The 20,359-nt window shown below is 53.7% G+C and overlaps 1 protein-coding gene across 3 annotated transcripts in view; it reads left to right on the top strand.

Moving 5' to 3' along the window:
* The window catches only part of BLM (BLM RecQ like helicase), an 85,861-nt gene extending 83,146 nt beyond the window's left edge, over nucleotides 1-2,715 (top strand). For all 3 annotated transcript variants that reach the window (XM_026510506.4, XM_057303735.1, XM_057303738.1), the window contains one exon: nucleotides 2,375-2,715. In XM_026510506.4, coding sequence (XP_026366291.1) covers nucleotides 2,375-2,552 — 178 coding nt within the window. In that variant the 3' untranslated portion in view covers nucleotides 2,553-2,715. The remainder of the gene's footprint in view (nucleotides 1-2,374) is intronic.
* The last annotated feature ends 17,644 nt before the right edge of the window (nucleotides 2,716-20,359 follow it).

Below are 20,359 nucleotides of genomic sequence, written 5' to 3'. Positions count from 1 at the left end.
TTCGTTGCTGCGGTATCTGTGGGCCTCCACCTCCAGGGCCTGTCCCTGCCCCAACTCCCTGCCCCTTGTTAAGACCTGGGAGAACTGACCTCCCACCCTGTGCAGGGTAGCAGAGAAGAGGAACCCAAAAGGTCAGTTAAGCCAGGCCTCTAGGGGCTGTGCAAATGGCTCCCACCTCCCCTCTCCCACATTTGCCTGGCCCCGGGGCTGGGATGCTCAGCTTTGAGGCGCTCCCTGCACGCCGGCGGGGGGAACGAGGCCCTGTCAGGTCCTGGCTGATGATCTGTGTTGTCCTTATGTCTTCATAATTGCACTGCCCTTGCCTGGGAGGTGAGCAAGGTCTGGCAGGATCGGAACCATCCCGTCAGGCTGGAGAGTGTGGCCCCCCAGTAACCGCATCATCTAACAGAGATGCTTACAGGAAAAAGGAAGCAAGTCCTCAGTAAACTTTTGCAAGCTGTTGTGTTTTTCTTTTGCAGTTTTTCTACCTCTTTTCCTTCTGGGTAATAAAAAAACAAAAATTGAGTGGGGGAAGAGAAAGGAAGGCAAATGTTACCAAATTGTCATTTTCTTGTTAAGTCCATAAACAAACATCTTGTATGTGCTAATCCTTCTGCCAGGGTACAGAAATTAAAGGCATTAGTAAATGTTAGTTTAATTTTGTGGTTTTTAGTGCGCAAGTGACCAACAGATGTTCTTCAGTGGGGACATTTTCTTATTTTCCTCATTTATTCCTCTGTTTTGGGAACTACTCATTTCCTCAGGAGCTCACGAAGTAAAAGGAGAATTTAAAAGGCATCTGGTCCAGCCCCCTGGGGTTTATGATGAGGAAGCTGAGGCCTGGCCTGGGAAAGGCTTGTGTGAGGCTTCTCCCAGCTGGGTTTCAATTTCCCAGGTAGGACCGGCCTCTGGCTCACCCACGCCTGCCCGGGGGCTCTCATTTCTGCACGTTGCCCGTGGAGATCCCTTACACATGATGACGATCTTCCCATTCTTACGTGTTCGAGCAAAGCACACCATATTTCAGTGTTCGTTGCCCTTGGCTCCCTTTGCAGTTTTTCCAGCTTCTGTTTGTAAGAGTGAAGCACTTGGCCCTGTGGGTTAGGACCTCAACTCGGAAGAAGTAGTAAAACTCGCACTTCTCCAAAAGCCAGTACCAATTTGAATGCTAGTGTTAATTAGCCTACGTGTGTATGATGGGATTCTTTTCTAATCCCTTCTGGCCAAAACCAGGGAGTTTTGTAACTTTTTTTTTTTTTTTGGATCCTTGTAGCAGCCTCTTTGTACTCGGGCTTCATTCTCCTTCCTGCTGAACCACTGTGACCGGTCCCCACAGCTTCCAGGCTGCTCACCTGGCTGAGAGTCTGCGCAGCCCCAGAATACCAGTGGCTCTGTGCCAGAGACCTTAACTCCCCACCCCACCCTCCAAGCTTCACATCTTCCCAATAACACAATGAACCAGTTTTGCACTGGGCTCTGGGAGTGGGCGTGAAATGGATGGCTCGGGTGAGGCAGAGACCGAGGTTGGCAGATTCATTCTGTAAATCAACATAAACAGCAGGTTTTCACTCAGGGCTTAATTTCTCAGCAGGAAATCAGCGTAGGGAAATTTAAGGCTGCTTCTCTGCTGGGTATAGCAGATCTTTGCCAGTTCTGCAGTAAAACTGCCCTCGAGCAAAAGTTTTAAAATGTTGGAAAAGCACTCTTCCCCCGGCCCAGCAAAATACCTTTAGCACAGATGGGTGGCCCTGAGACCCTGGCTTCTACATTCAGAGACAGGAGGCCACTTGCAGGCCCTGACGTTACAGAATTAACTCTGGGTATGGACTCAGCCGGGTTACAAACCACGGGGACATGGCCCTGACAACACTCGCCAGACCCAAGCGCCTCCCCGGGGGAGCCGCATCTGCCTCCTTCCCCAGCCGGGCAAGTTCCTTAACTCCACAGTGTCTATTATCCAGGCATCTGGGCCCTTAAGTCAAGGTATTGTCCCTTCCTTTATTTGGTCAGAATAGATTGAAGACTGTGGATCTGGGCTCTTTTGTCCCGAGGGAGGGGTTTGATTATCAGCCGTGAATGGCGTGGCTGGGGAGCAAGCACAGGGGGCTCTGTCTCAAGTCCCAAAATTAAGAAACAGCCCTTGCCATTTTAAGAAGGCAAATTGAGGACAAAATTGTGCAAAGGGCATCAGTCCTTTATTCCTTAAATTGTGAAGGAAACTTACAGGGGCTTTACAGGCAGGAAATGCACAGAGACGCAGGAGAGCAAGGAAAATCGCAGACGAATCAGAGCCCTGCGCAGGTTGAGAGCAAGAACACTGTTCACTTCTGATTTTATTTAACATTTTAACTTTCTTTTCTTTGTCACCGTTTAGGGGGTCCACCACGTGCAGAAGGACATCTTCTAAAAGTAAAGCCTCCAACATATTTGGACCCCGTTCATCTGTGCTTGGTTCTCAAGCAGCATCAGGAGCCACTAGGAAACTGGGCATTATGGCTCCACCAAAGCCTATAAATAGACCGTTTCTTAAGCCTTCATATGCATTTTCATAACAACCAAATTTCAGTGTACATAGATCTTATTTCTTGTTTGTCAGCATCTCACCATCTGTGAATATAAAGCTGTTAGTTTTGTTATACCATTTATAATTTTTACCCGTTAACTATTAATATTTAAATAAATGCTTGGGGTGACAGTTCTTATTTTTAAAATAAACGTTTTCTTTTGAATAAGCATGATTTGCTGCCACTGCAAGCCTTGTGGCCGTCGTTTCTCAGAACGTCTGAAGCAGCAGCTGAATCATCTCAGCGAGAGAAATTCTAAGCACGACATGAAACACAGAAGCCGCAGGAAGAGACATGCATGGGACACTGTGAAGCTGTAAAACTCTGCAGAAGCTGACATAAACAAAAGTAAAAGACAAATGACAGAGAAAACAGAGAAAAATATCTGATGAAGAATTAACATCCATAATACAGAGTACCTAGACCAATCATTAAAAAAGAAAGAAAGAAAACCGGCTCGGTAGAAAAACGAACAGAGGCTGTGACAGGCTCTTCCCAGAAGAAGTACAAATGGCCCACAAATATGTGAAAAACGCCCAAACTCCCCAGTTACAAATATAAATTAGAACAGTAAGATGCCATTTTTCTGCCTCTTAAGTTGTCAACACTGGATAATATCCCAAAATCTGGGGCCAACAAAAGGATGGTCAAACATTCTACTGGTGGGAATATAGGAGCTGTTTATGTTTAAAATTAGGGAGGCCTCACTTTTCAAGACCTTCCGCAAATAGGCTGATGGGCCAGAAGGTCTTAACGTGGGATTTTAGCACCACTTTTTGGAGCTTTCGTATCTCATTTTTGGAGACGTCTTGTTTCTTAGCTGTCAGCAACCTTGGTGACCTGTTTGGCGTCCCACTTCTCTTCTGGACCTCATTCAGGAGCATGGAGCACAGGAGGCCCGCCCGGGGCCAAAAGTCCTGAGGTGGGATTTGGCTGGAAGCCTTGTGGCCCTGCCTGGAGGCCCAGTACTGACATGGAGCCTGCACCCACCCTGAGGGGCAGCCCATCGCTGCACATCGATGTCCTGCTTCCCTGACTGCCACCTGGGGCTTGCGGCTCCACACTGAACCAAGGAGACTGGCCAGACAGCAGTCTGCTGAGCCCTGTGCCCTGCTCTCTCAAGATGTCTTCCAGACCTGACATTTTCAAAGAAACCATCTTTCCAGTAAGCGCTGACTCGAGTATCTTGGTGCCGCACGAGGGCGTCTGGCAGGAGGTCACATCCTTCCACCTGTGACAGCTTCGGCTTTGGGGGATGGGGGTACGGCCTCTGCACAGAGACATTGGTTCACTTCCTGGCTCCAACCTCACTTGTTCCTTTCCTGAGGCCTCTTTTGTCCAGATCCTGGAGACCACTATGTCTGCGGCAGTGCTCGATATCTCCAGGGGCCTCCGGGGCCGGGAGGGGGGCGGGGGCAGAGAGGGGCGGTGCAGAGGGAGCCAAATCTGACCCTAACCCCACCTCACATCAGGAACCTGAGGCCTGGATACCTGGAGCCAGCCCAGGGTCCAGTGGCAGAGTAGGGCCCCACACCCACCTCTTTAGAAATTCTGGGTTGGAACAGGCTCTGGTCAATTCATCAGCCCCCAGGAACAGGCATAGAAAACATAAGTGGCCTCCTCCTCCATTTCAGCCTCCAGCCTTCTCAGATCCCCCTGCTGGAGGACGGGGGAGGGGGGTTGGGGGTGGAATGCGGCTGCATGGCATCCACGTGGAGCAGTCTCAGGACAACAGAAGCACATGGACATTTTTCTCTTTTTGTGCCCCTGGCAGCCAAAGAGAGCCAGTGACAGCAAAGCCACCGGGCCCTGCTGGGGCCTTTGTGTGCACAGAAATCGCCATGGCGTGGAAGGGAGGTGGGGGACAAGTCTACCTGAGTTCCAGCCTAGGACCTTCTGCTGGGCCACCCTCCCGAGGTACAGGAAGGCCTGAGGCTGGGGGCTGGGGGCTGGGGTTCTACCACCTTCCCCCATCAACCCTATAGGGGACACAAGAAGGATTGGAATCTGACACATGCTCGCCAGGCTCTCCCACCACCAGGACTCCAATAAGCCGACAGGTCCTTGCTTACTTTTAAGGACAGGGACCCCACTTCTTCACAGGAGGAGAACAAACCCGCAAAACCCACTCTGTCAAGGGCTGTTGCAGGAATTTTCACATAATTTAATTCACTCCTTTAATCCCTCCCAACAGCCCTGGGAGGCAGGCACATGATATTAGCCTTTTTTATGCAGAAACCACAATTCAGAGAGGTTATGTAATTGCCCAAATCCGCACAGCTAGGAAGTGGTGATAAGTAGGGTGACGTACGTCCTGGTTCGCCCTGAAGAGCCCTAGTTTGTCTTTGCTGTCCGGGTGTAGTAATTAAGACCACTACCTTTCATTCCTGAAAGTGCTCCAGTTTAGACAATAGACTATAAGGAATCCAGGTCTGTGCTCTTTCCCTGGACAATCCAGCCTCCTCTCCCAACCCCGTTTTTCCATCCAAAGCCCCAGGGGCCACCTGCCACTACCTGCTGAAACATCAGACCCCTGGGGGCAGGATCCAGGGATCCAGCCGCAGAATTATCACCAGCACAGCTGAGCTGCGGTTTTTCTCCAGAACAGGAGAAGAGGAAGTGGAGGCTGTGGTCCAGGCCCCCTTGCTCTTCTTAAGAAACTATTTCTCCTATGACTTGGAGCTGCTCCCAGCCCCCGAGGCCCACCTACCCTTGGGAGGCTCTCCCAGAGCCCCAGCCCCGTCTCTCCTACTCTGAGCAGCCGCCATGCATCTCCAGCCTTGGGCTCCCACCCTGCCAGAGACATCTGGGCAGAGAGACGGTGGCCTTGTGGGCCCTTTGTGAGAGTAGGGTGGAGTCCCCAGGAGGCTCCAGCGGCCACTTCTCCCTCAGTGCAGCTGCTACAGCCCCCACGTGGCCTCATAGATGGTTTGGACAAGCCGGCTGGTGGGACGTGCTCAGAGGAATCCAGCCCTGACCAGACGCCCTCTCGCTGTGAGGCCTGGCCTCAGCGTCTGCAGCTGTGCAGGGCACCACTGGAGCTGCTAGGACAAGCACCCTTGGCCTTTAGAAGCTCCTGCTTTCCAAAAAGCACTCCTTCTCCTATTCTTCCCACCCCCAGATCGGCTTTCCTCGCCAGACCCATGTCCCCTGCTGGGGGGAGAGAAGGGAGAGGGAATGAGACTCCCCCGTGGTTGGGGTGGCTGCTGGGCCCTTGTTCTCCCGATTGTTGGGGGAGGACAGAGGACAGGATAAGAGGCTAGACAGAAGTCCAAACTTGAGTCCACAGAACCCTGGAGAGGGGAGGCATCCCTCAAGCAGGGATGAGGGCCTGAGGCTGGGGTCTTGGTGTCCTCACAGCTTAGCTACATGGTTCCACCATCCCACAGAGGGTTCAGTGACCACTGGCGACCATCGGTGACTTAGATGGCCCCTAGGCCTACTCAGGATGCTGGAGTTCACCTGCATGGGCCTCTGTCCCTTTCGGTCCCACACGGGGCCTGGCACACACATAGGCCGCAGGCGTCAGCCTGTCCCAGCCCATGTCCTCAGTTCCTGCCAGGAGCCTTGAGGCCCCACGAAGGTCAGACCCTGGCCCTTTGCCCAACTCTGGGTCAGAGCGGAGCATGCAGGTCCCTGCCTCCCACAGAGAGAACTCTCTCCGTGGGGCAGAACCCAGAGCAGTGAACCCTGGAGTGGAAGGTAGGGTGGAGAGCTGGGAACCCTGACCCAGCCGACCTTCACAAATTTAGGAAGTGTCTGAGGAACCTCCATGAGACTGAATCCCAGCTGGGAAGGAAGTGCATCTCAGAAACCGAGACCTCTGGCTGGAGTCCTGCCCATACCCAGCACCCTTGGGCCTCCCCAGCGAGGGGCCTTGTGCCTCTCGTGACCCTCGGGAGGCTGTAACCCTTCTAACCTCAAGACAGAAGCGTGAACGTCTGCGGCAGCTGTGGTTTAACAGTGCCAGAGAGAAGTCGCCCACGCGAGCCCCATTGCGACTCACTGCACGTGCACTGAGAGTGCAGGGACTACGGTCCCTCTGTCACCGCCGGCGCCTGCCACGCTAGGTGAGTGACCTTTGTGTGCTCCATGGCTTCTCTGAGCCTCCGTTTCTTATCCGCACAATAAAGGAAACACCGGGTCCCTGCATGCCGCAGTGGCGTGGGCACCGTTGTGGTCACGTACTGCGCAAACCTGTGCTGCCTGTAACCCGGAGACTCACGCGTGGCCCTGACCCTCGGAAAGCTTCAGTCAGTGAGGGAGGCAAAGGCTCTCACACCCCAGGAAAAGGAGAACAGAAGCAGGATTCGGGGTGCCATGGGAGCCCCCGGGGAGGCCTAGTCCAGTCTGGGGGGCACGAGAAGGGAAGTTCGAGCCCTGAAGAATGAGGAAGAACTCAGAACAAGAAGAGGGGGCCACAGGAAACCACAGAGGTGAGGGCTGGAGGTATGACAGTGCACAGCCCGTTAGGGGGACTCCCCAGGCTCAGGACAAGCTGGGGGAAGTAGAGAAGTGGGTCCACATGGTCCCGGCTGAGAGGCATGGACTTGTGCCCAGGGACACTGCTGAAGCAGGAGAGAGCTATGATCTGATGTGAGTGTTAGAAAAATTGCCCCGACCGCATGGTCAGGAAAGACCAGAGCAGGTGAGCTGGACGCCAGCAGACAGGCAGTGGGCCTTTGCTTGTCCAGGGAGAGACTGTGGCGCCTTTCAGGGTCACAGGCGACAGGAGCAGACCAATCCCACTGGCCAAGGAGGGGAAATGGGCAGGCCCTGGGGCTGCTGACATGCTCTGATGACGCCCCAGAGAGATGGCGTGTCTGCCTGAGTGATGCCAACAGTCCCTACCGCTCCCCGGTGGGAGGTCACTGTTGCCTGGAGGGTCTATTTGGAGCCCCTGGTGCAGCCCCCTGGGCTCGGGATCTCCCCCAACGTGCGGAGTGGGTGCGTGTGTGTACGCGCACACACGTGTTCTCTCTCTCACCTACGCCGCCTCCCCCAAGCTCAGCAAGTGATCCCTCAAAGGCCACACACACCCCCACAAAAAAATCCAACTCTGTGCTAAGTTATGTTTTATTGAAGAGCATGTGGTGAATGCACTGCTTGTTGGCCTGGGGAGTCCCCCACAGCGGTGGTTGAGGAGCAGAAGGGTGCCGCCGCCTCCCTGTGAGTCCCTGCTGCCACACCGCCCAGCCCAGAACCCCGGGCCACACGGCTGCAGGGAGGGCTCGCTGGTCATACAGCTTGTAAACATCAGCTCTTTTCTTCTTAAAAGCAGGCTGTAGAACAGCACGGCTACTAAAGAGAGACAGAGAGAGAGAGAGAGAGAGAGAGAGAGAGTGTGTGTGTGTGTGTGTGTGTGTGCGCGCGCGCGCGCGTGTGTGTAGGAAGGTTGCTGACCAAAACAGTAGAAGTGGCAGGATTGAGGTGGTTCTTACTTTGCTGAATTGATTGACTTTTACGGCAAGGTCTGTATCATTTTTATGATCAAATAAAGCAAGGAGACAGCCACTCGGCCACCTCGGGTTCAGCTTTGCTCCAGAAGGGCTGTGGGGTAGGAAACCCTGTGGACTAGGAACGGGCTGTGGGGCCACGGGCACCCACTCCCTCCCAGGGCCATGCCGGGCCCGCTGGCGCCAGTGGGGTTGGACTTGGACCAGGGGAGGCTGGAATAGCTGCCTAGCCCTCAGGCCAGGGGTCCCAGGGTTCATCCAGCCCCACTGGCTCTCGCTTCCTCACCTTCTGGGAAGGGTAAGAGGATCACAGAGCCAGCCCAGGAACCCACTGCTGAGAAGAAAGTGACCCTTCTCCACCCGACCACCCTCCTCACTTCAAGGGGATAAGCACCCTGGGCTGGTTTACCTGCTTAGGTGACCTCAAGGAGCACAGCAGCAACTCCCTCTCAAGGAGCACGTGTTGCACAGGGGAAGCTGGAGGGGGGCCCCAGCCAGGCTACAGGACCCCACCCCACAAGTCCCATCACTCCCTCCACAGTCCTTAGACTGGGATAGTGGTGGGAGAACCTGGAACACAGCAGGTGCCTAATAACGTTTGTTGGGTGGGTGATGGGTAGATGGATGGGTGGGTGGAGAGGGCCACTGTAAAGGCATCTGCCTAGACTGCCCTCTTCATGGGAGGACAAGGTAGGAGGTTGGGGACAGGAGCCTCGCGCCTGCTGAACCTTGGAATCCCACAGCCCAGGAGACGGTGAGGAGCTGTGGAGTGTGGTGGCAGACCCGTCCCTCCAGGCTGCTTCCCTCACCACTTCTGCTGGCTTCATGAGGGCAAGTGGAAGTTGCCCTCTGGTTGGCCTTGTTCGCTTAGATCCCTTCTTGTGTGTGTTCGCTGACGTTTTTGGTTATCAGAGAGCTAGCTGATTTCCCCCTTTATTGATTTGGAGATGCGTCATTTGCCATGTGCTAAGATCCGTACGATCACCGGCATCTGCTTCCAGCTCCCTGTTCTATGCGACATGGAATCATGTTGTGGGGCGGGGGAGGGGTCCCAGGGAGGGACCAAGATGCATGGAGGGGTGGGAATTCAAACTTGAGTCATTCCTGCCTGTACAGGGCTTCACATCGCAGCCAAGAAGGCAGAGGCCTAGGGCAGTGGTTCTCAACAGCTTGGACATCACTACCGGGCTAGTGCGAACGGCTCTGATTCAGAAGATCCAGGCTGGAGCCCGAGGGTCTGCAGTCCTGACGAGCGCCCCCGTGAGGCTGGTGCCGCCAGTCACCCCCAGCCCCCATTTTGAGAACCCCTGACCTCAGGTAGGGGAAGGGGCACCGGGGTCAGCCTTCAGGGTGAATACAAACCTCAGCTTTGGGCCTTGGGCAAGGCGTTCTCGCTCCTCTCGTTCACCCCTGCTCTCTGGTGATGACTAAGCTCCCTCCGTCCACGTCCACGATGTTGGACGAGCCTGTTAGGTGGGGCAGAAGCGTCCGGAGGGGGTTTGAGAAGGTGGCAGTGGGACAGCCTTGCTCAGTGGGGGCCCTTTGCAGGCAGGGGGGTCTGGTGTCCCAGGAGAGCCAGGCTCTGCAGCCCCTTCCAGCACCGAAGGACAGCTCCACCCGTGGCTTGGCAGCAGGGAAGCAGCCGCCGTCCCGCCGTTCCCAGTGGGCGCATTGCAGAGCGTACCGGCGGGCAAAGGAAACCCCCTCGGAAACGGTGGAAACGAGTGTAAACTGACATTTCCCAGGCCTTGCCAGCCTGTGGGGTCAAATGGGATCACATTACCAGCCAAATTTGCTTGAGAGCAGAGTTCTGTCTCCCCGCCAGGCCAGGCAAATGCCACTTCATGATACGGTCCATCGGGGACTCTTAGACAAGGGGGCCGGGGCGCCAATGTGTTACAGAGGCTTTCCAGAAAAACGCCATTTCGGTGTTTACCTGGCGCCTGCTCTCTTTGCCCAGACCCAACAGGATCCAACTGAGCTGGGGACAGAGTTGTCTCAGAACAGAATGGGGCCGGCCTCCCCTGGCTCTGAGTGTCACCCGCTCACAGGAAAGAAGGCTGTCACAGGCTCCTGGGTCAGAGTACTTGAGGTCAAAGGCCAGTTGGGTCAATGTATTGCGTGACCTTGAGTAACTTACTTAACTTTCCTTTGCCTCAGAGATCAGAATAGCATGACCCCATGGGATTGGTTGTTAGGAAGATTTAACAAGATAACACATGAGCCACGTGCAGCACAGTGCCTCGCACTCTCTGAACACGGGCGGTTGTCACTCCAGCAAAGACCCACTCTATATACGTGTTGTTGTATGTGGCCTCTATCTGTGTGAAAGTTGTGTGAATGTCCAATAATCTGGACATCATTCTCACTCAGTGAGGTCAGCCATTCTCAACATAATCGTTTCATAAAACTGTTCTCTCAAAAAAACATGGCTGCTTTAGGCATGGCCACACCCAGCTATCCAGACATAAGCATCCAGATTCTGGGGTTCTGGAGATTGGCAGATAGCACCCCGTACCGTAGGAGGCTTTAGTCTAGACCAGGAACCCCTGGGAAACCCGAGGAGAGAGGTCAGAGGGTATATCATGTTTGTGAGTCTGTGCAGATTTCTGGGAAAGAGGCCACGAGTCTCAGGTTATCAAAGGGGCCAGCACCCCTGACAGGTTAAGAGACCCGGCTTCAGATAGGCTGACGTCCTCGCCAGGCTCCTCGGACAGTACAGCCACTCCCGGGAACACACAGGGCCTCCCCCAAGCCAACCTCTTGGGGCAGAGATGGGAGCCCCTCAGCCCTGCCTGCTCTTCCCTGAGAGCCAGGCTTTCTCCAAAGTGGGAAGAGGACTCAACACAGTAAAAATGGTTAGAGCAAATGAGGAAGGTAAAATCCCAGGCAAAAATGTGTGGCGACAGTTGGTCGTAATAATAAGGTGGTCTGCGGCCTCGTCCGGGAGATGGGCCCCGTGAAAGGCGAGCAGGCCTGCCCCCCACAGACCCAGCAGATGACCGCTCAGCGGGATGGCTGGCCGGCCGCACCATCAGACGTGGAGGGGCGTTCGGAGTCTGTGTTTGTCAGCCACATGAGCCCTCAGCTTCTCTTAGTCTCGTTTCCTCATCTGAAAAATGGAATTCCTTGGGGCCAGAACTGGCCGTGGCTGCCTGGCCCATCTTCCTCCCGGGGTTGCTGTGAAGAGCCAGGGAGCCCGCGAATAGGGGGCCGTGTTCCGAGTCCGCTGTGGAAGCAGCTGGGGCCTGGGTGCCTGAGTTTGAGGCCAGAGTTGGCATTCCCTCCCTGGGTCCTCCTGTGTCTGGTGGGGCCGAGAGAGTCCCTGCCGTGTACTTGCCAGAGCCTGGCGCCGGCTGCAGCCATTGTCGTGATTCACACACTCCCCGGGACACACGTGGGGGGCCACTGGCAGCCCCCCTCTCTTGGTGAGAGAGCTGGGACTGAGCGGTAGAAGGGATGCTGGGACTAGGTGGGGGGTGGGGGAGGAGGAGGAGGAGGGGGAATTTAGCAGAGAAAGATCAGAAATGCCCCCAGAGAGAAATTAAATTGCAGCTCTGTGGTGAACAGTGAGATTCCTTTTCCCCATCACCTCACAAAAACTCCAGTGAAATATTTCTTGTTACCTTGTGGAATGGATCTATTTTGGGCTCAGTGGCTCCGTTACCGAGAGCCTTGCTTCCTGTGTGCCTTTGCAGGAATTAATCCTCGCCACAACCCTGTGGAGAGGGTCCTGTTATTTTCCTGAGCCCGCTGAACCGTGGAGGGCCGCGGAAGGAGTAAGGGGGTGGACCCAGGTTTCTCCTGGGGCCGCCCAGTGTCACCAGGCTGATGGCCTGCGCGGCAAGAGCAGAGCCAGGGGCCGACAAATAGCCAGGAGACGCCGAGCGGCTCAGTCCGACTGCCTGGTCAGGGCCCCAACGGCTCTGGCGCCCCTTCCACTGGCAGATGGGGAACCCTCTCAGAAAGGCCTGACCCGAGCCTTCTCCGGCACTAATCCCAGATTCCCTGCCTTTTCCGTCGCTGCTTCTTTACCAGGACTGCTCCACCTGCCACCTGGCCCCGGGTTGTCACCAGGCCCTGGGCTCGTGCTGAAAGCACAGCGGCCAGGACAGCAGGTGGAGGGGGTGGGGGCAGGTGTGAGAGGAAGTGGGGCCACTCCTTCCGGGAGGGTTGGGATTTGATAGCCTGCCTCCTGGGGCAGCCACCCTCCCCCAAGGAAGCTCATGACCACAGTTCCCCAGGAGCAGGGCCACAACCATTTCCTCTTCGAGGCCAGGAGATGGGAAGGAGGGGCTCCTTATGCCACCGACAAAGACCTTCCTGCCCTCAGAGGTGGGCTCCCTTGATCCCCAGTCTCCACGTCTGGGGTTGGCATTTCCAGTTCTTCAAACCTGTCTGTTGCTGGCTTGCTGTATGACCTTGGGCCAGTCACTTCCCCTCTCTGGGCCTCCGAGGCCTCACCAATAGAATGAATGATCCAATTTGCCCACCTTAGACATTCCAAAACTGAACCGTTCAGAACCACGTGATTTCACATAAACAGCTGCCTTCCTTTAATGTGACCAAAATGCAAATAGCCCTGGTAGATGACTCAGCAGTTCTCGCCCCCAGGTCTAGAGGTCCCATGCAGACCTACAGAAGCAGTCTCTCAGTGCCTCCAGGCAGCAGGACCTGGACACTGGCATTTTTAGGAGGCTGCCCAGGAGAGGAGCTCAGACTTTGGGGGGCGGAATGAGGGGAAGTGTTCGGTCTCCCCTACCCCATACAGATGAAATGAGTAACAATGACAAATTGTTTATGAAAAGAATGACCAACAAACCAAGAAGAGTCTCCACAGCCATGGCCTCCAGGACCTTCCATCTTCACGGATCCCGGGCTGCACTGTGGTGGGAGGACACCCCCTGGCTGGACAGTGGGGTGGGGGGGGCTGGGTACAGAGTGGATAGGGGACGGCAGGAAAGACAAGGCCTGTAGCCCCCAGCCAGGTGGCCTCTGTAGAGGGCTCCGTCCCCTCACACTCGGGCTACCGAAAAGGGAGCTGAAAACCATGCAGCTCTTGCAGCCGTCCTGGGGGGTTACAGGCTGGTTCCCATGTTACAGCCATGAGTAGGATGACGGCAGGACGTGCTCAGCGAACCCTGCAGATGAAGCGAACTTGCAGGACCACCCTGCCAACTGGCAAGAAAGGGAAGGAAATCACATGAGGTCATGAAAGCTGAAAGGGAGCAGGGGCCTAGGATCAAAGGCAGCTTCCAGAAAACCAGCAGCCCCAGGACGGAGGAAAGTGCGTGAGAATACAAATCCGATACAAGAAGAGAACCAAGAAGAGACAGTCAAGAAACCACATCAGGACGCGCCGAGGCAGCTCGTGGACAGGAGGACCCAAACGGGACCACTGCACATCTAAGAAACCGAATCACAGCATAGCACGCACATCTGAAAAGCAAACTCACTTTTTGGAGAAAAAGGTGAAATACTCACAAGGAACTCTGAAAAGGACAAACTCAAACAATTAGAAAGAAGATGGTCATTAGGGAGCCCAGAGCCTCCAACCTAAGAGGGATTGGCCCCTTGAAGTAGACGATCCAACAGCTGAAGCCAAAGAATATTTAGAGGTGGAGAGGGCTTGAGAGGGCTTCAGGATGGCCGCCGTCGGGAACACGCCTTCTCTGGCTGAGTTACTGAACTGTAAGGACAGAGAAAACAGCGTTCAGGTGCCCAGGAGGAAAACCCAAGTCATGAACAAGGGGAGAAAAAAATCAATCTGGCCTCTCATTTTTCCCCAGCAACATTCAATTCCAGAAGACAAGGGAGTTTAGTCTTCAAAGTTGTGCGGAAAGGGGGAAACTGAGAATATTACACCCAGTGAGGTTGTTGGGATTTATAGACAACACGGAAAGGATCAGGGAAAACAGCACCCTTGAGCCTTCTTTGAAAAAAAAAAGAAAAAACTATTCAGCAATGAAAATCTAGCCGAAAGTTAAAAGGGTCCATTTTTTTTAAGGGTAAAATCATGACTCTCCTACAACATAAAATGAACACATGTCAAAAATTTTATTTAACTCGTTAAGTAATTAGGGAACAAGTAATATGTTCCAACTGGTTTAAATGAAAATTAGAACAAGTACATATAAACAGGCAGCTAAGGAGTCCCGAAATGAATGTACATACACGTACATAACCGACAAGAGCCACGGGCGGCAATCCACAGCACACAATTCGTTTGCATGTCTCTGAACAAGAACCATTTGCGTTGCCCTAACGTGGCGGCAATCCACAGCACAAAATTCGTTTGCATGTCTCTGAACAAGAACCATTTGCGTTGCCCTAACGTGGCGGCAATCCACAGCACACAATTCGTTTGCATGTCTCTGAACAAGAACCATTTGCGTTGCCCTAACGTGGCGGCAATCCACAGCACACAATTCGTTTGCATGTCTCTGAACAAGAACCATTTGCGTTGCCCTAAGTTTTCTACAACTTAGACTTGCTCCAAGATGATGAAAGTCACAGGTCCGTAAATACAGGACCCCTCCCTCCCGTAGGCTGTTTTCAGGGGCGGGGGTGCCATTTCAAAGTCTTTCCCCACTTTTCCTGGTACAACCAGGAGATGACTCCAAATGCAAAATCCAGGACAAAATGTGCTTTAAAAAGGAATGGAATCCATTGGAATACAGGACTAAGATGAGCTACTAGGAGAATTGTGTCTGCAGAGCAGAATCTGAGCGTTAGAAACCTTGACAAAGGGAAAATACTAGAGTCAGAGTTAGGAACGGAGGGAAGACGGGTAAGGCAGGTGATCACCTTTTTCATCTCGAGGAATGAGGGCTCCTGCCCAAGTGAAGCATTTCTTGTTTTTCCCCAAGACTCCAATCTCTTGATGAATTTCATCTTTTTTTTTTCTTAACATGAGACAAATTCATCATGAACGAATACCTCTGTGGAAAGTAAAAACTTATCTAAGATTCAGCAATTTTTTAGGTTTTTTTTTTTTTTCCTGTTCAACTCAAGTAAAATTACTTTTAGTTTTAAATCTAGCAGGTGTGGTACGATCCCATCTTTTAAAATTATTTGGACCTACTTACCTTTCTGTCTACCAACAGCTCTTTACCTCTCCAAAGTTCTGTGTGTATAGATGGCATCCCCCAGATATGAGCGCTGGACAGTGGGCTGTATTAAGCATCCACTTCGTGCCAGGAAGTTCTAGGCGCTGGGAGGACAGCAGAGAACAGAAAATACCCTGCCCTCAGGAAGCTGCCCTTCTAATGGGGGTGGGTAGGTTGCTGCTTCCTTCTTTGTACTTTCTTATATCACTCGTTTTGTTTTGTTTGAGAATGAGCAAGTGTTATTTTTATAAAAGCACACACACCTCTCAGATGATTCTTCTAGACAGAGTTGAGTACTGCTACATTTCATATGAGCCATTGACACTTTAGTATAAATAAGGTTCTCAGGAAGCAGTGTGAGGACCCAGAGTCTCTGCAGGTCCCACCCCAGGCAGCTGAATCCTGCGAAGAGCTGAAGAGGAGAGCCACTCCCCAAGGAATTCAGCCTCTCTTGCCTGGAAGAACCCTTGAGCTTGTCTCCCAAGTACCCCTTGCCAGGGGTTCCTGTCCCTGCTGTGGGATCCTAAGCCCGTGGGACAGATGCCCATTCTTTTTTTTTTTTTTTTAGGATTTTATTTATTTGTGAGAGAGAGAGCACGCGTGTGCGCACACGAATAGGGGGAGGGGCAGAGGGAGAAGCAGGCTCTCCACTGAGCAAAGAGCCTAATGTGGGACTCGATCCCAGGACCCTGGGATCATGACCTGAGCCGAAGGCAGACACTTAACCAACTGAGCCACCCAGGCGTCCTGACAGGTGCGCATTCTAGCTGGCACTGGACCCAGGCAGTTGGGGGCCCAGCCTAGCCTTGACAAGTGTCTGGGACATGTCTGCCAATCAAAGCCCTCCTCCCTGCTGCCTTGGAAGCCCCTGAACCCCAGCTGACTCCAACACCCTCATCTACTCTCACCTAAGCAGAGCCCTGACTCCTGCCGTTTTCCATTTGCACCCTCACTCTAGCCCCACTGGCCCCGGAATCCCTTTCCCACCGTCCTTCCTTCACCCCAGATCCCAGGTCTCCTCCTCTGGAAGCCTTTCCTGACGTACTCCCAACCCTACAGGTCAGGCCCCTGCCACTGGCTGTGAACGCCCCACGGGCCAGTGTGGCTCTGCTCATTCCTGCGGCCCAGTGACCTGCGAAGGCCCGGCGACAAGAGGCAGGAAGGTATGCGGGTGAGTCTGGGCCTTCACCTCTTACCAGCAGGGCTCTTGTCCTCACTGGCTGCTTCCTCATCCAAAAAATAGGGACATGGTAAACTCTTCCTCATGGGGTCCTTGAAAGGAATAAAGAACATAGTATGCACTTTTAAGGTTTGTTCAAAGAATGACAGTGAGTGTGAAGAGGCATGGGGAAGTGAAAGGAGGAATCACCACGTCAGCAAGGGAAGGAAAGTAATAAAAAGTTAACTGGAAAAGAAGCCTAGGTTTGTGGAGCCAGCTGAAAGTCTGGGGGGGGCCATGGGGTCACGCACTTTGAGGATTCTGGATGGGCTGGGTCCCTTGCCGCCAGGCCCAGCGGGAGCCCCCTTCTCAGCCCCCCCACCCCGTCCCCCAGAGCCCAGGAGGCCCCGGCCCCAGTGTCCACCAGCTCCCGCAGAACTCCCCCAGATCATACAGTCGGTTCATGGAGCCAGCGACTTCAGCACCCGTGGGGAGCTGAGGTCACCCCCACCGCGAGCAGGGCCGGGTGAATCTCAGGGCAGGCGAGGGTGAGGGCTGCGGCTGTCAACCGCCATGTCACCTGATGCGCCTCCTCCCTCAGAAACTGGCAGAACTCTTCCTCTCAGGGGCACGTCGTCTGCTGTGGGGGCGGCCTGGGGAGCCACAGCTCAACGCCCGGAACCCTCACACGGAGCCCGTGACAGGCAGGGCATGTCTCCTCCCAGCAGACGACTCAGGGCACCTCCCCGAGTCTGCACCCCCATAGTTCCCACCGGGCAGAACTCAAGTCATAGTCACCTTTACTGAAAACCTGCTGTGCGGGCCAGGTGTTCATCTCACCTTCGAGGTCGGTAAACCGTCCCCACTCCACAGAGGGGGACACTGAGCCAAAGAGTGGTGGCTGGGTCACTCAAGGCCACACAGCTGGGATTCGTAGCCGCCCCCGGCTCCGCAGTTTGCCATCTTCCACCTCACTTCTCTGGCCCACCTCAGTGCCAGGCCAGGGGCGCTGAGTGTGGCTGGAGGGGGCACTCTGAAGGACACGGGGCACCTGGCTGGGGTGGGGGATGGGCCAGGTGCCTGCACCAGAGTTGGGGGGGAGCGCAGGAGCTGCCCTTCCTGTATGAGGACCCTCCGAGGAACCTCCTCGTTCTAAGGGCTCTGGGGACTCCACTGAACAGATGCCCAGGATCACTGCTCCCCGACTGTTGGGCACGCAGGTTATTTCCAGCTGTTTGCTAAGCCAAGCAGGGCCGCAAGGGCTGCCCTTGTCCTACATCCCTTTGCACGTGGCCATGGGTAGGAGAAACCCTCCAAGGGCTCTGCGAGGCCCCACACATGGGATGCTGGGCCTCACTCAAGGAGGGCCCCTCGCCAGGGACGGACCCAAACCGTCCCTCCAGAGCCAGTGGGCTCCCAAGTGTGGATTCCCCGGAGAGACTGCCCAGGAACCCCAACAGGCTTTCCTTTTGCCAGGAGCTTTGTTTGGCTGGTGGGTGGGTGGGAGGGCAGTGCTGGGCTCCAGCTCTAACTGCAGAAGGCACATAGCAGGTCTGGGTGGGTGGTCATGCAAATCCAACAAGGAAGCAGAGCTTGGGGAGCAGAGGGGTTCCCTCTGGGCTCCCTGTTAGGGAGGAGCACCTGCTTCAATTGCAGTGTCTGTGATGTGATAGATTCCACGGCAAAGTGCATTTAGCTCCCCTGTAAACACACCAATCAAGGTGACACCGAGTCATGCCATCCCCAGGGGCATAGCCACATCAGCACCTGACAATTGATCACCAGCTGTTTTCATTTTACCCCAGCTGCCGCCACCCTTCATGAGTAGGGGCTGAAAAATTAGGGGCTCCGGATTGTCTGCTCTGGTAAGGATCCGGGTCAGGGTACCTGTTACTCAATGCATGGTGCTGAGAGCAAGCCTCCAGGTCTTGGCACATGCATCTCTCTGCCCAGGGAGCCTCTTACTACCCTTTTAAAAAGAGGTAGAATCATGGCTGTCATACATAAATGAACATGTGTTAAAGTTTATTAAATTCTGGGGCGCCTGGGTGGCTCTGTCGGTTGAGCGTCTGCCTTAGGCTCAGGTCATAATTCTGGGGTCCTCCAGTCAAGCCGCCCCATGTTAGGCTTCCTGTTCAGTGGGGAGCCTGCTTCTCTCTGCAGCTCCCCCTGCTTGTGCACGCTCTCTGTCTAATAAATAAAATCTTTTGAAAGTTTATTAAACTCCTAAATCAGTGAGAGAACCAGGCACATATTATTTATTACCAGTACACAGAGAATTTGAAGAACAGATGCATTTACTGATCAGGAGTGTGCAAATGAAGACAAAACGGGGGCGGGAGGTGGGTTGGTTTTCTCCGGGACGAGTCAGAGTCCTCAGGCCTATAGATAAGAATAGTTCTGCATCACTTATCTACAATTTGCAGAGTTGTAAAATAGCCTTCATAGAATGGAATCAGATAATCCAGGAGGTGTCCCCTAGAGTCTAGATAACACATCGCTTTTCCACAGATGTTCAGATGTTTTCCTGCATCCCTGACCTGACCACCCAAAGTCCTTCACCTGGCAACTGAGCCCACATCCTGTCCAGGAGGCACCTCCCCGCCCCCAGTTCCCAGAGCGGGTGGGTGCTATCCACCAGGTTTCCCCAGGCCCTTGAACTTTTTTTTTTTTTTAAGATTTATTTATTTATTTGACAGAGGGACACCAGGCGAGAGAGGGAACACAAGCAGGGGGAGTGGGAGAGGAGGAAGCAGGCTCCCAGTGGAGCAGGGAGCCCGATGCGGGTCTTGATCCCAGGACCCTGGGATCTTGACCTGAGCCACCCAGGCACCGCCCCCCCACAGGCCCTTGAACTTCTGATCACACTGTTCTGTCTCCCCTGTCCGTCTTAATAAGATTCTTAAAGCCAAAGTCACGTCTTTACCCTCATAATGCCAGTGAGAAGTCAAGGCGTGGTACGCCTGGGCGGCTCCGTCGGTGAAGCGTCTGCCTTCGGCTCCGGTCATAATCCCAGGGTCCTGGAATCGAGCCCCATGATGGGCTCCTTGCTCAGCGGGGAGCCTGCTTCTGCCTCTGCCTGCCCCTCTCCCCCCACCCCCACTCTCTCTCTCTCAAATAAATAAATAAAATCTTTTAAAGAAAAGAAGAAGAAGAAGAAGTCAAGGCATGTGAAATAGGTGAACGAATGATAGAACAAAGGAGAAACATAGGGCCCTGGAAGCAGGGTGGTCTGTGGGGTGCCCCCATAAGACAGGCAAAGGCCTGCATGCAGGCTTAGGGAATAAATGTTTAGGTTTCAGGCTTGATCTTAATAAGGGCTCCTCAGAAATAAGGCTCTGAGAGCAAACAAGCTCAGAAATGCTGGGTTAAACACAAACGGGTTGTCTGCTTTTTGCCTTTTAACTGCAGCACTTCCGGGAGCCTTTACTGTATCAAAGTTCCCAGTGAATGTCTTAGAAGGAGAATGCAATGTTCCAGTGTTTTCCATGCTTATCTGATGATGAAGCAACTTTTTATTTTTTTAAAAGATTTTATTTATTTGAGAGGGAGAGAGAGAGAGAGAGAGACTGAGCAGGGGGGAGGGGCAGAGAGAGAAGCAGACTCCCCTTTGAGCAGGGAGCCCTACATGGGACTCAATCCCAGGACCCCAGGATCACAACCTGAGCTGAAGGCAGACACTTCGCCAACAGAGCCACCCAGGCACCCCGGTGAAGCAACTTTTCCAAATGAACGGTGAAGCAACTTTTCCAAATGAAGAAGAAATGAGGGTTCTAGAGAATTCACATTGAGAAAGACCAACTTAAAGCACCTGCCTGGGTTTATGTAATATCACATAAATTACTATTGCCTGTGTCAGGGTGCTAGTCCTGGCATTAGAGCGCCCGTGGCCTTCCACAGGTGACCCGATGTCTCTGTACCTCAGTTTCTTCATCTGTAAAGTGGGACTAAAAAGAGAGCTCGGCTCAAAGTTGCTGGGAGGGTTCCGTGAGTTTCTGCGAGAAAAATGTGCATCATGGAGCCTGGTACAGTCCGTACTCAATAAATGTGAGCCATATCAGTATTTATTTA

The sequence above is a fragment of the Ursus arctos genome, unplaced genomic scaffold (assembly GCF_023065955.2).
Source record: "Ursus arctos isolate Adak ecotype North America unplaced genomic scaffold, UrsArc2.0 scaffold_28, whole genome shotgun sequence".
NCBI lineage: Eukaryota > Metazoa > Chordata > Mammalia > Carnivora > Ursidae > Ursus > Ursus arctos.
The sequence above is the reverse complement of the archived record's forward strand: the minus strand, read 5'-3'. Positions and strand labels throughout refer to the sequence as shown.